The sequence below is a fragment of the Tinamus guttatus genome, unplaced genomic scaffold, assembly GCF_059628265.1.
Source record: "Tinamus guttatus ecotype Peru unplaced genomic scaffold, ASM5962826v1 Tinamus_guttatus_pri_ptg000656l, whole genome shotgun sequence".
In the NCBI taxonomy this organism is placed as follows: Eukaryota; Metazoa; Chordata; class Aves; order Tinamiformes; family Tinamidae; genus Tinamus; species Tinamus guttatus.
This window is the reverse complement of record NW_028289190.1, coordinates 516,619-530,984: the sequence shown is the minus strand read 5'-3', so window position 1 is coordinate 530,984 and position 14,366 is coordinate 516,619. Positions and strand designations below refer to the sequence as shown.

The window sequence follows — 14,366 nt, the reverse complement described above, 5'->3', positions numbered from 1 at the left end:
ACGGGTTACAACAACGATTCCCTGCGGGATTACCCTTAGGAGCATATGGGGGGGATCCATCAGGACAGGTACATAACAGTACAGATTTACTCTGGAATAATGATACCGCTAAGGCCTTGCCAGATGGAGTGTTTTTAATTTGTGGGGATAGAGCGTGGCAGGGAATACCTAAGAATGCCTATGGGGGACCGTGTTATTTAGGGCAACTGGCAATGATAGCCCCGTTGTTAACTATGAAGCAGGAACAAAGAAGGCAAAAGCGTTCCCTTGGTTTAACACCGGAATGTAATGATAATGTACAATTAATATCTGTAACTGCGTGGGTCGCCTTAGCTATCTTTGTACCAGGAGCCGCAGCAGGAAATGCATTAAGGGAACTTTCAAAGTTAGCCCGTTGGAGTGAGAAGCAAGCAAATGTGACAACCGAGGTATTGGAACAACTCCTGCTCGATCAGAACAGCCTGCGACATGCATTACTACAGGACAGAGCAGCTATAGACTTCTTGCTCCTCGCGCATGGGCATGGATGTGAAGAGTTTGAAGGACTATGTTGTTTTAACCTGTCGGACCATAGCCAATCGATTCAACAACAATTGCGCTGGCTCAAGGAACACACTCAGAAGATAACACGGGAAGAAGGACTGATGGACGGATGGCTAGAGTCATTGTTCGGAGGGTTACCTGGGTGGATATCAGGACTGATAAAAGAAGGATTACGCGTATTTGTAATTCTGTTATTACTGTTACTGTGTATCTGTATAATGTGGAAATGTGTAATGGGGGTAATGGAAAAAGCTACAAATTGAGTTAATTCTATGCACATAATGTTCATGCGACAAACTCAGAAGGATCGAGAAAGGATTCTCTGATATTAGCAAAAGAAAAAGGGGGGAATGTAGGGTGCATTAGCCGGGAAGGTAGGGATTAAATAGCTAATGGCCGGTAGGGGTTAAATAGCTAATGTAGAATAAGCTGAGTCTTAGAGCGCAAGGACCCATGATAACTGGCGGAGTCCGGATGTCCTGCTCATGGCAGGGGCAGAACCCTTGATAGATGGCAGGGTCAGGATGCCCTGCTCATGGCAAGGTCTGGACCCTTGATAGGTGGCGGGGTTAGGGTGCCCTGCCCTCAATCAGGATGATAGAGGGGCTGCTTATCCAGATGTTTTAATTCAGCAAAATAGATAACATTAACAAGAATGCAAAACAGGAAAACGGGAGGGGGAACACTCTTGGGTAAGAACGGTATAAAAGAGGGACGCCCAAAGTGGTCGGGGTCCGTGGTGTGACCCCTGCGTGGGAAAGCCCGGACCCCAGCTAGCTGGTAATACTTATTATCTTTCTCCTATTATTAAAAAGCACAATATATCGATGGTGTTTGCCTCTCTCTCCGTCGATTCGAAAACCGGACCTAACAGGACAATATTTGTTTTTACAAACCCCTACGCCCATCTCTAGAAGCATAATGGACTCTGTATAGGTTATTAACTAGCAGCCTGCGTTCAGTAGGTCTAGTACCCATGGGTAGTCTTCACATCCTCCTGGACTCCCACAGATCCAGCAACCCAGCATTTATTTTCCAGACCCACTCCCAGCCAGCGGTACAGATCTACGGAGAGTTAGCCGGGGCTTTCCATCCTCTTCCTTCAACTGAGAAGTCCAGACTTCTGGAGTCTTGGAAATCTTAACTCTGGTATGATGAGTCCATCCATGCTCAGCTGTCTTGATTGCTGTTTCTGTGCTTAGTAATACCTGATAAGGTCCTCGCCACTTTGCTAGCAGTGGTGCTTCTTTCCATTCTTTGACCAAGACCCAATCCCCTGGTTGGATATCATGGACTGCAAAATCCAAGGGAAGGGTCTGTGCGAGCTGGGCTTCCTGTCGGAGAGACTTCACAGGAGAATGCATTCTGGCCACATATTGCTTTAAATATATATCACTTATCTCCACCTCCTTGCCAGGTTGGGTGTTAGCAGGATAGGGAATCCCAAACATTATTTCCAAGGGGGGACAGCTGAATGTCTCCCCTTGGTTTTGCTCTTATTCTTGCTAAAGCTAATGGGAGAAGTCGTGTCCACAGCATCTTAGTTTCTAACACCAATTTTAAAAGATGCTTTTTAATGTTCCCATTCATCCTTTCCACTCTACCAGAACTCTGAGGATGCCAAGGGGTATGCAAGTCCCATTGAATCCCTAGGGCAGTCATGACACCTTGAAGGAACTTTCCTGTAAAATGAATGCCTCTGTCTGAATCTATTGCCTCTACCAACCCATATCTTGGAATTATTTGTTCTAAGAACACCTTAATTACAGATCCAGTTGTTGCTGAGGCAGTTGGAAATGCCTCGGGCCATCCTGTCAACTGACATACTATTACCAGAAGATACTTAAGTCTCCCTACACGGAGCATCTCAGTAAAGTCTGCTTGGCATCGTTGGGCGTACAGCCCAGGGTCGTCCTCCCCTTGCAACTTCTCTTGCGGCTCGGCCGTTGGCCTTAGCACAAATCAGACAGCCCTCAATAGCCCCTTTTGTCAGAACAAAAAGACCAAGGGCAGCGTAGGTTTTAAGGAAGGCTTCCGCCAGCCCTCTAGAGCCCCAATGGCTTCCTTTGTGAAGCTCTTTCAGTATTTGTAGGGCTAGGGCTTTGGGCACCCATTGTTTGCCCTCCTTTGTAAACCAGTCATATCCTTTTTCTTTTGCTCCAATATTTTTAATTATTTCTAATTCTTCTGGTGGAAAAGACATCTTTTCTGGTAATGGCTGGACTACCGGTAGGAGAGGGAGGATCTTAAGATACTTCTGGTAGGAGTGCTGCTTTTTGAGCTTCCTCATCAGCCAATTGATTGCCTACCTCCTGCTCTGAGTGTCCTGTCTGATGTCTCCTGATATGAATTATTGAGACCTTTTGGGGGAGGTTCACCATGTGCAGAAAATGTCGCTGTCAAGAACTGAATGTCCAAAAAGGAGACAGAGGAGTCCTAAAACTTTATTCGAATAAAGGGAGAGTCCACCGGGCATATCCCTGTGGGATCTCTCAAATTGCTGGGGGACGCAGCACCCCTTTTATCCTAATTTCCCAACCGAGGGACGCCCTCTCCTTTTCCCCATTGGCCAAGGTACTCAGAAGTTACAGCCTTCGCGGCCCGCCTACACCGAACGCCTGCCTCCTGCCATCTGTTCTCACCTGAGCTCACCTGACTCCTTTGTCCCCCTTGCTGAAGAATGTGGGGGAATTCCCCTATTTCCCTCCTTTGTAAAGGCCCCCACCTCCTTGCAGATGGCTCTTTTTGTCCCACTCCCTCATGGCTCCGCTCAGTCTCCCCCCTCCCTTTGTCCTGCTCTTCAGCCAGACTGTGGGGGAATCCCCTTATTGGTGAATACACAAACTTGAGCATTCCGCTCATGTGGGACTGGGCTACTCGAGGGGACTTCGCGGCATCTGTAGGACCCTGTGCAAAGAGGGGCCATATAAGAAGTTAATAAGGTTGAGGTGACTAGGGACCTAATTTCGCTATCTGCTTCTGTGAACATAGCTTGCTACTTATGCTGAGCCACCCTGCTCTTGCTGCAACCATGAGATAAGATATCAGCCGTGAAGGACTGGTAACTGCAAATAACGTATGAAGGAGTCGCAGCTGTCTATAAAAACACAAACTTTTCCCAAGACGGCGCGGATCTCAGGCAAACTATAAGAGGTCCGCCGCTGGCCGGCTACTAAAAGTTTGCTTTTCAACCCACCAGGTTGAGCGTGTGGGTGATTATTGAGATTACGGACTAACATTTTGGGGGCTCGTCCAGGATCTCAGTAATCGCCAGGCCCTCCCTGGTTGGGAAGGGCCGCTCGACTTCGCCGGGGGAACGCTTCCAGGGGGAGCGCTACCTGATGACGTTCCAGGTCCCCGGATCTCAAAAAACCTCGAGGTAAGGTATCGTACGATTCAGGAGGTTAAGGGGCGCCCCGATTTCTGGTGTGGTGGACTGTGGGAGGTCTGACGAGACAATAACTCCCTGCCACCGGCACGCGTGGGACGCCACTGCGTTGCCCTGGGTAAAAGGTTGGAATAGGTTGGAACGTTCTGCAGTAATATCATAGTCATTGTTATTTGTGTCGGTTGTCATGCTAATTGTGTCATTTGTGTTGTGCTCTAAATCGCTTTAATCCAGACGGAACGGGACAATCGAGTTCTGTTCCCAAAGGACCCCTTGATTGTTTTTTGTCAAATTTTCAAAATTTTAGGAGATGGACCCTCCTAAATTATGGGTTTAATATTAAGGCAGATAAATTGAAAATCTTTTGTAAAAGTGAATGGCCAACTTTTGGAGGGGGTTGGCCTCCCGAGGGGTCTTTCGACCCTGATGTAGTCCGAAGAGTACTTTTTATCGTTATGGGGGATCCCAGCCACCCTGATCAGATTCCTTATATCATTCCGTGGAATGATATCCTAAAAGAACCCCCCCATTTGGCTACAAATGTGTATGGTAAAATGTGCAAATGGGCACAAAGTACTAGCAATGAGAATGGGGGGAGAGAAGCCCCCCATTCCATCTGCGCCATCCGTGCCAAAATTCCCTGTCCTCCAGGAGCCACCCGAAGATCCGATTTTACCACCCTATAGCCCCCAAGAAGCACAAAGCCCCCCTGTGGTGCCGGATCAACACGGTGGTCCTGCCCAGGACGACCCTTTATCCCCACCCACACCAGAAGGGGTCAAACTTACTTATGGCCCAGTGGGAACTGGTGAAGCCATCTCTCCTGACTCCACCAGCTCCCTGGTATCAGTTTTACCGCTAAGGCAGGTCCCTGGAGGAAGTGGGAGCGCACCCTTCTTCACCACGGACCTGTATAACTGGAAGCAACAAAACCCTCCCTTCTCACAAGATTGTGGGAGCATGATATCCCTTCTTAAATTTGTAATGTATAGTTATCAACCCACATGGGATGATTGTCAACAGCTCCTCCATGCTCTATTTACATTGAAAGAGAGGGAGAGAATATTAAGAGGAGCTAGAGAATTGATACCAGGTATAGAAGACCTGACCGAACATGGTCGTAGAAACGTTCAAGATGAACGTGTGCCCCTCCAACGGCTGGAGTGGGATTACCATACAGTGGACGGGTGAAGGTCCACTGAGTTGTATCAGCAGTTTCTGATACAAGGGCTTCAAAAAAAAAAAAAAAAAAAAAAAAAAAAAACCTACCAGGCAGAAAACCTACGAATTTGTCAAAAGTAGCAGAAGTTAAACAGGGATCCTCTGAATCCCCAACTGCATTCTTGGAACGCCTGCTAGAGGCATATCCAATTTATACCCCTATTGATCCAGAGGACCCTGCAAACCAAAAAGCTATAAATCTGGCCTTTGTGTCTCAGTCAACCCCAGAAAAAAGAAACAAAAACAAGATGGGTTTGCAGGAAAAACTAGAACCAAGCTAGTAGAAATTGCTCAGAAAGTATTTGATAGGCGGGATACACCCGAGGATGCCTTGGCAAAAAAAAAAAAAAAAAAAAAAATCACCAAGGCAACAATAGCAACAGTGGCAGCTTTACAAGCCACTCCACCCCGTCATCCTAGATAGGAAGTTTCCCCAAGGAAGGGAAAGAGGGGATAATATGGGGAACCCTCCCCCAGATGATCCATTCTTGACCGAGATCAGTGCGCGATTTGTAAAAAGAAAGGACATTGGAAAAATGAGTGTCCTTACTAAAATGCGCCACTAAACTCGCAAGAAATTCTATTTATGAAAAAAAGAAAACAACTGACGGGGCCAGGGCTCTGACAGCCCCAAGAGCCCAGGATAACTTTGAAGGTTTGGGGGCAACCTGTGTCGTTCCTTATTGACACTGGAGCATCACACTCAGTACTTAAAGAACCATTAGGCCCCCTGTCCCAAGAAACAACTAGGGTACAGGGTGCCACCGGACGGATGGCAGCAGTTACGTAAAAGATGGAGTCCAGTATGCAGGGGCCGCAGTGGTAACACAAGAAGCCCGAGTAATATGGGCCCAATCGTTGCCACGTGGTAGTTCGGCACAGAGAGCTGAACTCATCGCTCCGACACGAGCGCTACGATGGGCAAGAGGAAAGGTGGTAAACATCTATACTGATAGCCAGTACCCCTTTGCCACTGCCCATGTGCATGGGCAGATATACAAAGAAAGGGGACTATTAACATCAGAAGGAAAAGGCATAAAAAAATAAAGAAGAGCTCTCAGCCCTACTGGAAGCTGTGTGGGCCCCTCGAGCAGTAGGCATTATCCATTGGCCAGCACACCAAAAGGGAAATAGTCCCCAGATACAGGGCAACGCTCTAGCCGATAGAGAAGCAAAACAGGTGGCTCAACAGCCAGTGGGGCCACTACAAATATTAACATTAATGCCTCAGACCCAGTGGCCTGAAACACCCCCTGAATATACTGAAGCTGAGAAAGATTTATCTAAAGGACCATCAAGGGGAAGAGGGAGATGCAGGATGGTGGTAGCTGCCAGGAGGAATACTGTGTTTATCCGAACAGATGACAGAAACCTGGCTATGAGACTTGCACTCCAGCATGCACCTCTCCCCTAAAAAGGGGCTTGAGTTGGTATGACCTCACCTCTGGACGCCAGGTCTACGTCACAAGTTGGAGAGGATCTCTGCCCGATGTGCTACACGTGCTCAAGTGAACCCAAAAATCTCCTCACCAAACCAGGGCACTAAAGAAGTGGGGGGACGCATCGGGGGTTTACTGGGAACTAGACTTTACCGAGATAAAAGCCGGAAAGTTAGGATATACGTATCTACTGGTATTCGTGGACACATACTCGGGATGGGTGAGGGCTTACCCAACAAAAGCAGAAACCGCCGCTATAACTGCGAAAAAGCTCATGCAAGATATAATTCCTCGGTTTGGTTTACTACACAGTTAGTAGCAAAAGCCTTGGAAATCACCTGGAAATTGAGGTGTATCTACCACCCCAAGAGCTCAGGAAAGGTATGTAGAGAAATGCTGTGCTGAGAATCTGCACTGTGCTGGGAATCTGCACTGTGCTGGGAATCTGCACCACCTGCGCCTTGCTGATAATGTACTGGGGAGTGTTAGTGAGTTGTCCTTGGCCGGCTGGGAATGGGGAGCTATGTGGGAAAGAGTAGTTAGCCGTTTCGGGTAAACAACTTTGCAGAGCTGGGAAAGAGCCTATGCGGCCGGGACATAGCAACCCCCCTTAGCAACCAATCGTAGCTAACCTGGATATCCCTCAGATGCTTGTAGGTATAAATATATGCGCACTTCCACTAATAAACGGAACAAGATCTAAACTCACATTGGGATCGTGTCTTGTAATCCGTCTCGGCTCCCGTAAAGGCCTGTGCAGTTGTCCTGCGCCTGGTCCCAACAAGGTAGAAAGAATGAACTGTACCTTAAAGGAAACACTTACTAAATGGAATATTGAAACAGGAGCTAACTGGGTCGATTTACTCCCAATGGCGCTTTTACGAGCACAGTGCACCCCATGTAAGATAGGACTATCCCCCTAGGAAATACTCTGTGGGAGACCCCTGCCTTTGTTCCCCAAAACCATGAGCATTACTAACAGCTCTCCAGTGTTCCTCCAGGCATTACAAAAGGTAGGAGAGCAGATACACCGAGGCTTGCGAGACCACTATGAGAGCTGGAAGCCTATACAAGAGCCAGCTCACCCATACCAACCAGAGGACTTGGTGTACATCAAAAGGATCTGAACAGCGTCATTGGAACAGGTGGACAGGGCCACACCAAGGCATACTTCACACTCCAACAGTGGTAAAGGTCGCCGGAAAACCTGCGTGGATTCATCACTCCCATGTGAAACCACCTCCTCCCCAACCGAATCCAGATTCAGATAAGTGGACTATTTCCAAGGACCCTAGTAACCCACTAAGGGTCACAATATGGAGAAAATGAGTAGACAGATATGGGGAGCCTGGTTAATTTTAACAGTGTGTATGCAAACTTTGGGATTAAGATATGAGCACAGTCCTTATCGCCCCATTATAGAATCATAGAATCATAGAATGCTTAGGGTTGGAAGGGACCTCTAGAGATCATCTAGTCCAACCCCCCTGCATACGCAGGGACACCTAGAGCACGTGGCACAGGACTGCGTCCAAGTGGGTTTTGAAGATCTCCAGAGAAGGAGACTCCACAACCTCTCTGGGCAGCCTGTTCCAGTGCTCTGTCACCCTCACTGTTAAGAAATTTTTCCTTAAGTTCCTATGGAATTTTTGATGTTTCAGTTTCCGGCCATTTCCTCTAGTCCTATCAGTGGCCACCACTGAAAAGAGACCATCCCCGTCCTCTGCACTCCCTCCCTTGAGGTATTTATATATACTGATTAGATCCCCTCTCAGCCTTCTCTTCTCCAGGCTGAACAGGCCCAGCTCCCTCAGCCTCTCCTCATAGGGCAGATGTTCCAGGCCCCTGATCATCCTTGTAGCCCTGCGCTGGACTCTCTCCAGCAGCTCCACATCCCTCTTGTACTGTGGAGCCCAGAACTGGACACAATACTCCAGATGCGGCCTCACCAGGGCTGAGTAGAGGGGCAGGATCACCTCCCTCGACCTGCTGGAGATGCTCTTCTTAATGCAGCCCAGGATTCCATTGGCCTTTTTGGCCACGAGGGCACACTGCTGCCTCATGGTCAACTTATCATCCACCATGACACCCAGGTCTTTCTCTGCAGAGCTGCTCTCCACAAGGTCGGTCCCCAGCCTGTACTGGTGTCTGGGGTTATTCCTCCCCAGGTGCAGGACCTTGCACTTGGCCTTGTTGAATTGCATGAGGTTTTTCACCGCCCAGTTGTCCAGTCTGTCCAGGTCCCTCTGGATGGCAGCACAGCCCTCTGGGGTATCGGCTACTCCTCCCAGTTTCGTGTCATCAGCAAACTTGCTGAGGGAGCACTCCATTAACGGGAAATGGGAAATTAGGGATACTGTAAACGGGAAGCACAATCCAGTCAATAAGCACTAGTGACGCCCCTGAAATAACAATTGATTTATGCAAAATAGGGATACACATACGACGAGCCTCGGCAACAGGAGGAACAGGGCACCAAACAGGGGGTCACGGGGCAGCAGCGGCTCAGGGATGTGGTCCCCATTGTGGGGGAGGAATTACTACAGGAGGTACAATACTACGTATGTCCTGCTATAGGAAATCCTGGGTGTCAAGGGGATGGCCAGTTTCACTGTGCCCAATGGGGTTGTGAAACAGAATCCTCCTGGGGGTATCACGACCCTTTCATAAGAATAGAGCGGGGTCCGAAGGGTAAATGCAGTATACCCGAAACCTGCAAACTGATCCTTTTTAAACCCCAGTATTGGGGCCGATATGGAACAACCTGGGATATGGGCAGGACGTGGGGACTACGGCTGTATGTCCACGGGCCTGACCCAGGGGTCTCCATAACAATACAGAGGCATTCCTCTACTTTTGAGAAAGATTGCTGGCTATGCCTAGATCCGAGATCCCCTTACTATATAGGCGTAGCTACTGAAGGAGCATCTACTCCCAGGAAGCACTCAGACAAGTGTACATGGGATCACCCCAGATTGACCCTTGGGGATGTGCAGGGAGCAGGACTATGCTTGATCGCTGCAGGGCGATACTCCCCTTGTACCAGAAAAATTGTAACCGAACATTAAGAGTTAATGTTACGAGAACCAGGAATTATGAGGCCCTGACAGGGGCGTGGTGGGCCTGTATGAGCGGCAGCAACTTGAATCCTCGGGTGCAGGGCCTGATTTCTGTGTATTAGCATATATTCTACCCCAAGTGTATTTGTATGGCGGGGATAACGGAAGAGCCCACCTGAGCTACATTGAACACCATCATGGGAGAGAGAAAAGAGCTGCCCCTATCTTAATTCCATTACTGGTTGGGGCAGGAATAGCTGGCTCCACCGCGGTCAGGCCTTCTGCGTTAATCACTCAAAAACAGGGATTGCAGGACTTAAGCTCACGTGTAGCCCAAGATATGGGATATATGGAAGAGACAGTGGGAAGATTGGAAAATCAAGTGGACTCTTTAGCTGAAGTAGTCCTCCAAAATAGAAGGGGACTAGACCTTCTCTTTATGAAGCGAGGAGGCCTATGTGTAGCTCTTGGAGAAGTGTGCTGCTTTTATGCAAACCAGTCAGGAGTCATTAGGGAAACATTAGCCATGGTGTGCAGAAATCTAAAAAAAAAAAAAAATATTACCACGGGACACAAGGACAGAATCTGTTCCAGTCGTGAAAGAACGGACTCAGTCTGGGATGCAGAGTGAGACAACTTTATTCTCAAACCAACTTCTTTTATACCCTTTTAACACAAGTGTTGCAAAGATTACAACCAATCAGCATCTTGCCAGGCATGCAGTTGTGGTTATCTTCTTCTCCTTGCTTTGTTCCTCATCTGCTGACAAGACATTCCACATGCGATTGTAGTCCTCCTCCTTTTCCTGCTTTGCTCCTTGCTGATAAGACATTAGTCCTTGTGGGTCAGCCCATCAACCGTGCACTACTAAGGCATTCTTGTGATTAACTATCTACTAACAAGGCATCTATTATCTACTGACAAGGTACTATGCCTCCACAAATCTGTTCCAGTCGTGGTATAACTGGTCCCCATGGCTCACCACCCTAATGTCCGCAATAGCTGGTTCCATAATATTAATTCTTATTTTTATGATCATTATCCCTTGCATCTTAAAATGCATCTGCACTCATATCGCTAGTACAATTTCAGAGGCAAAAATAATGGTCACGAGGACGTACTATAACCCACTCCCAGGAGAAGAGTATTACCTCAATGGTTTGAGGTAGGGGACAACAGCCAGTGGGGAAATGTAGCACCCTGTGCAAAGAGGGACCATATAAGAAGTTAATAAGGTTGAGGTGACTAGGTACCTAATTTCGCTATTTGCTTCTGTGAACATAGCTTGCTACTTATGCTGAGTCACCCTGCTCTTGCTGCAACCATGAGATAAGATATCAGCCGTGAAGGACTGGTAACTGCAAATAACGTATGAAGGAGTCGCAGCTGTCTATAAAAACGCAAACTTTTTCCCAAGACGGTGCGGATCTCAGGCAAACTATAAGAGGTCCGCCGCCGGCCGGCTACTAAAAGCTTGCTTTTCAACCCACCAGGTTGAGTGTGCGGGTGATTATTGAGATTACGGACTAACACATCATCACTGTTGCGCTCGTGGCGTGTTGTATGTGAGGCATTGCAAGAATATGTGGGTACATCCAGAAACAGGGATAGAAGCGAGCACGGCCCCCACCTCCCCCAGCCCCTCCAAGCAATTCAAAACCTCCACCTTTGCTATCTTTGCTATCTTTGCCACCTTTGCCTAGGACTGCTATCCACCAATGTATACTTATCCGCCCTGCCCAGGCTCGGGTCTCCACACACAGCCTCCCCTCCCCCCGGACGGGGGATTGAAGGAGGTTGTGGCGTCACTACCCATGGAGCCGGGCGGGGATAGTAAAAGGGAAAGAATCCATGGGTGACGGTTAGGCGTGAGGTGTTGCAGGACGGTGATTTTGATATAGGAAAGGCAACAGGGCAGGAAATGGAAGATAACTCAAACGATCCATTGCAGATGCTTGCCGGTGCTTATGTATCTCTTGCCACAACTCGGTCGGCAATGGGTTCCGGAGCTTGCTATGCGTGCGGACAGATGGGTCACTTTAAGCGAGACTGTCCGCGGCGCCGTAAACCGCCGGCGGCATCGGGACCCTGCCCCCCGCTGTGGAAAGGGAAGGCATTACGCACATCAATGCCGCTCTTTAACTCATCGAGATGGGCGATCTTTGCCTAAGGCGGGAAACGGGAAGCGCAGCACGGGGCGGGGGTGCTCACATGAGGACACAAATATTGCATGCCACGGAAGTGGATCCCAAGATAGCGGTTCCCATGAATTTCAACTGGGAACCGCCGCCGAGGCAGGGCGAACAGTAAAGTGGACCACCGCTGATCCCCAAAAGGTTCCTTTGCGGGTCATACAGCGAAAGGAGGGACCAGTTCTAGTATTGGGATCAGAAGGGTCGGGCGTTTGGGTAACACCTCTGTTAATCCCCTCACCCAAAAAGCACGAAATATATGCTCAAGTCTCGGCACCATGTCCACCACAAAAGGTGCGTGCCGGGGATCCGATAGCCCAGGTCTATTGGCTGACCCAAATACAAGCAGAACAGAGACCAATGTGGTCCACCCAGCTGACAGCTGGGGCGGCCAAGTGCACAATTGCGGGTTTAATGGACAGCGGGGCCGATGTAACAATTATTGCACAGAAAGATTGGCCGCCAACACGGCCGACCCAAGCCACGCCCCTGGAAGTCACAGGGGTGGCAGGCGTGGTAGGTCTGCGCGTCAGCATGTTCTGTGCTGTGGATCAGCCTGAGATCTGCACAGAATTGATGAAATACAATAGCCAAGGAAAATCTGCTTGTAGAAAGTGAGATGTATTATGCTTTGCATATTTATAAACATTGCTTACAATATGCATGTTTGCCATGTTTTTGTGAACCTGTCCTAGGAAACAGCCCAAATGTCATCTGGTGCTCCTTTGCCTGCTGTAAAGGTTAAGCCTTTACATACCCATCAAAACTCCTTCTTATGATAACATTTGTAAACCAGGAATAAAATTGAACAACAGATTTATCTAGGGATATCCCTTGGGTTGGCCCATGGGGACTCAGGGAGGTTCAGAATAGCTGACTGCTTCCCAGTACAACTGAGATCACCTCCACAACCCTTCTGATCCTAACTCACTCCTACTGCAAGTCCTCAACGTCCCCTATCACCATTCACCTTCTGCCATGGACAGATTCAGGCTATGAAGAGGGAGACATAGGAGAAAGGACCCATGAGGATCACTGAAGATCAACCCATGCCTCCCTTATTTCACCATTATCAAAAAAAAAAAAATGGCACACTATCCAACAGCAAAGAACTGGGGCTTCTTACTGTTGGACTGAAGTCTAAAAGCTCAAGTCAGAACCACTCAGTGCAATTAACTGGTGCCTTAAGGACTGCAGTTCTCAACATCCTGGCCCAAACGTGAATTCTTGCTGGGGATCCCACAGGACAAGATGGATGAGAACCTAGAAGACAACTGGTGGCTTTGTGAGCTGAGATAGGCATTTGCTGCCAAGGCAAATGCTGGAAGGGAACCCAAAGGCCAACAGCGAATCAGCTCTGAAATTCTAATCCCCAAGCAGGTGAAATATCCCAATCTGTCAGAAGAGCTACCACTAAAACGTGTCATATCTGCTAAAGCAATGTGTCCCCTCTGGCCCCTACCTGCTGGGTGGTGAGCAAGGTACACAAGGAGCAGATGGCCTCGGCGTCCTCCGAGCTCTTCTTCTTCAGCTGCAGGAGCTGTGCTGCCTGAATCAGGGGCTCCAACGTCTGTGCCGCTCTGCTCTGCTGCAAGTTCTTCCCATGCAGCCACTCCTCCAGCTGGCTTATGTTAAACCTGGATAAATAGCTTGGGTCAGACTTGTACTGAGAGCTGAGAGGGAACTTGTAGCCTCGAGCCCCTGACCCACCTTAGCTGCATGCCAGTGTTCCACGAGCAGATGTCCTTCCGCAGCAGCAGGTTGTTGAGGGTGACTGCATTGACCACGTAGAAGAGCTGCTTGAAGACCTGCTGGATGATCTCTGAGTTCAGGCCCTGATCACACGTGATGCTGTAGAAGCTGTTCATCTGGTAGATGACTGTGTCTAAGCTGTACGAGCTGTTGCTGTCCTCCATGCTGGAGGAGCGATTCCTGTAGCCCATTGGTTTCACGCTGGAAAGCCCCTGGATGTTCTCATTTTCCAGCATTGCAGAGACTGGGACAGGAAGGGGAAGAAGGAGAGGAGAGAGAAAAAAAAAAAAAAAGAGAGAGAGAGAGAGAGAAAACCCACTCATCACAAGAGGCAAGAAACTGCTCCTTCTGCAGTGAATTTTATGGGCTGTCATAAACACAGAGCAGTCTCAAAGTGGAACAACACGGTGGGTGCTGGACAGTCTCATAAGGGAATGGATCCACAAATTGGTTTCTTTCTGCAACACACCTTTCTTGGCTTTCCTTTGGGGAGAATCATTGCTAGCACTGCAGGAAGGTCTGAGAAAGACGCAGAGCATCCAGTTAAAGCTTAAAACCCTCCTAAAGGCTAATGCACAGTCCACTGACCTATCATGGGCTGCAATATGCCCTCGGCTATCTTGATGAGCTGCTGATAGATCTGGATGGAGAGATCGCTCAGGACCTGGCGGTACTCGGTCAGGTCAAAGTTCTTGAGACAGTGCTCATTCTGCTTAGCAGTGTTTTGTGTCATAAATCCCTAAACAGAAGAAGATTAAAACAGTTTTTTCAT

General features: G+C 48.6%; 1 protein-coding gene across 1 annotated transcript in view; it reads right to left on the bottom strand.

Annotated features, from left to right (window-relative positions):
- Positions 1 to 11,684: 11,684 nt before the first annotated feature.
- The window catches only part of LOC104570729 (unconventional myosin-Vb), a 122,349-nt gene continuing 119,667 nt past the window's right edge, over positions 11,685 to 14,366 (bottom strand). Inside the window, 4 exon segments of the mRNA XM_088536308.1 lie at positions 11,685 to 11,816; positions 13,305 to 13,479; positions 13,553 to 13,838; positions 14,183 to 14,333. Of these exon segments, the coding sequence (XP_088392434.1) occupies positions 11,685 to 11,816; positions 13,305 to 13,479; positions 13,553 to 13,838; positions 14,183 to 14,333 (744 nt within the window).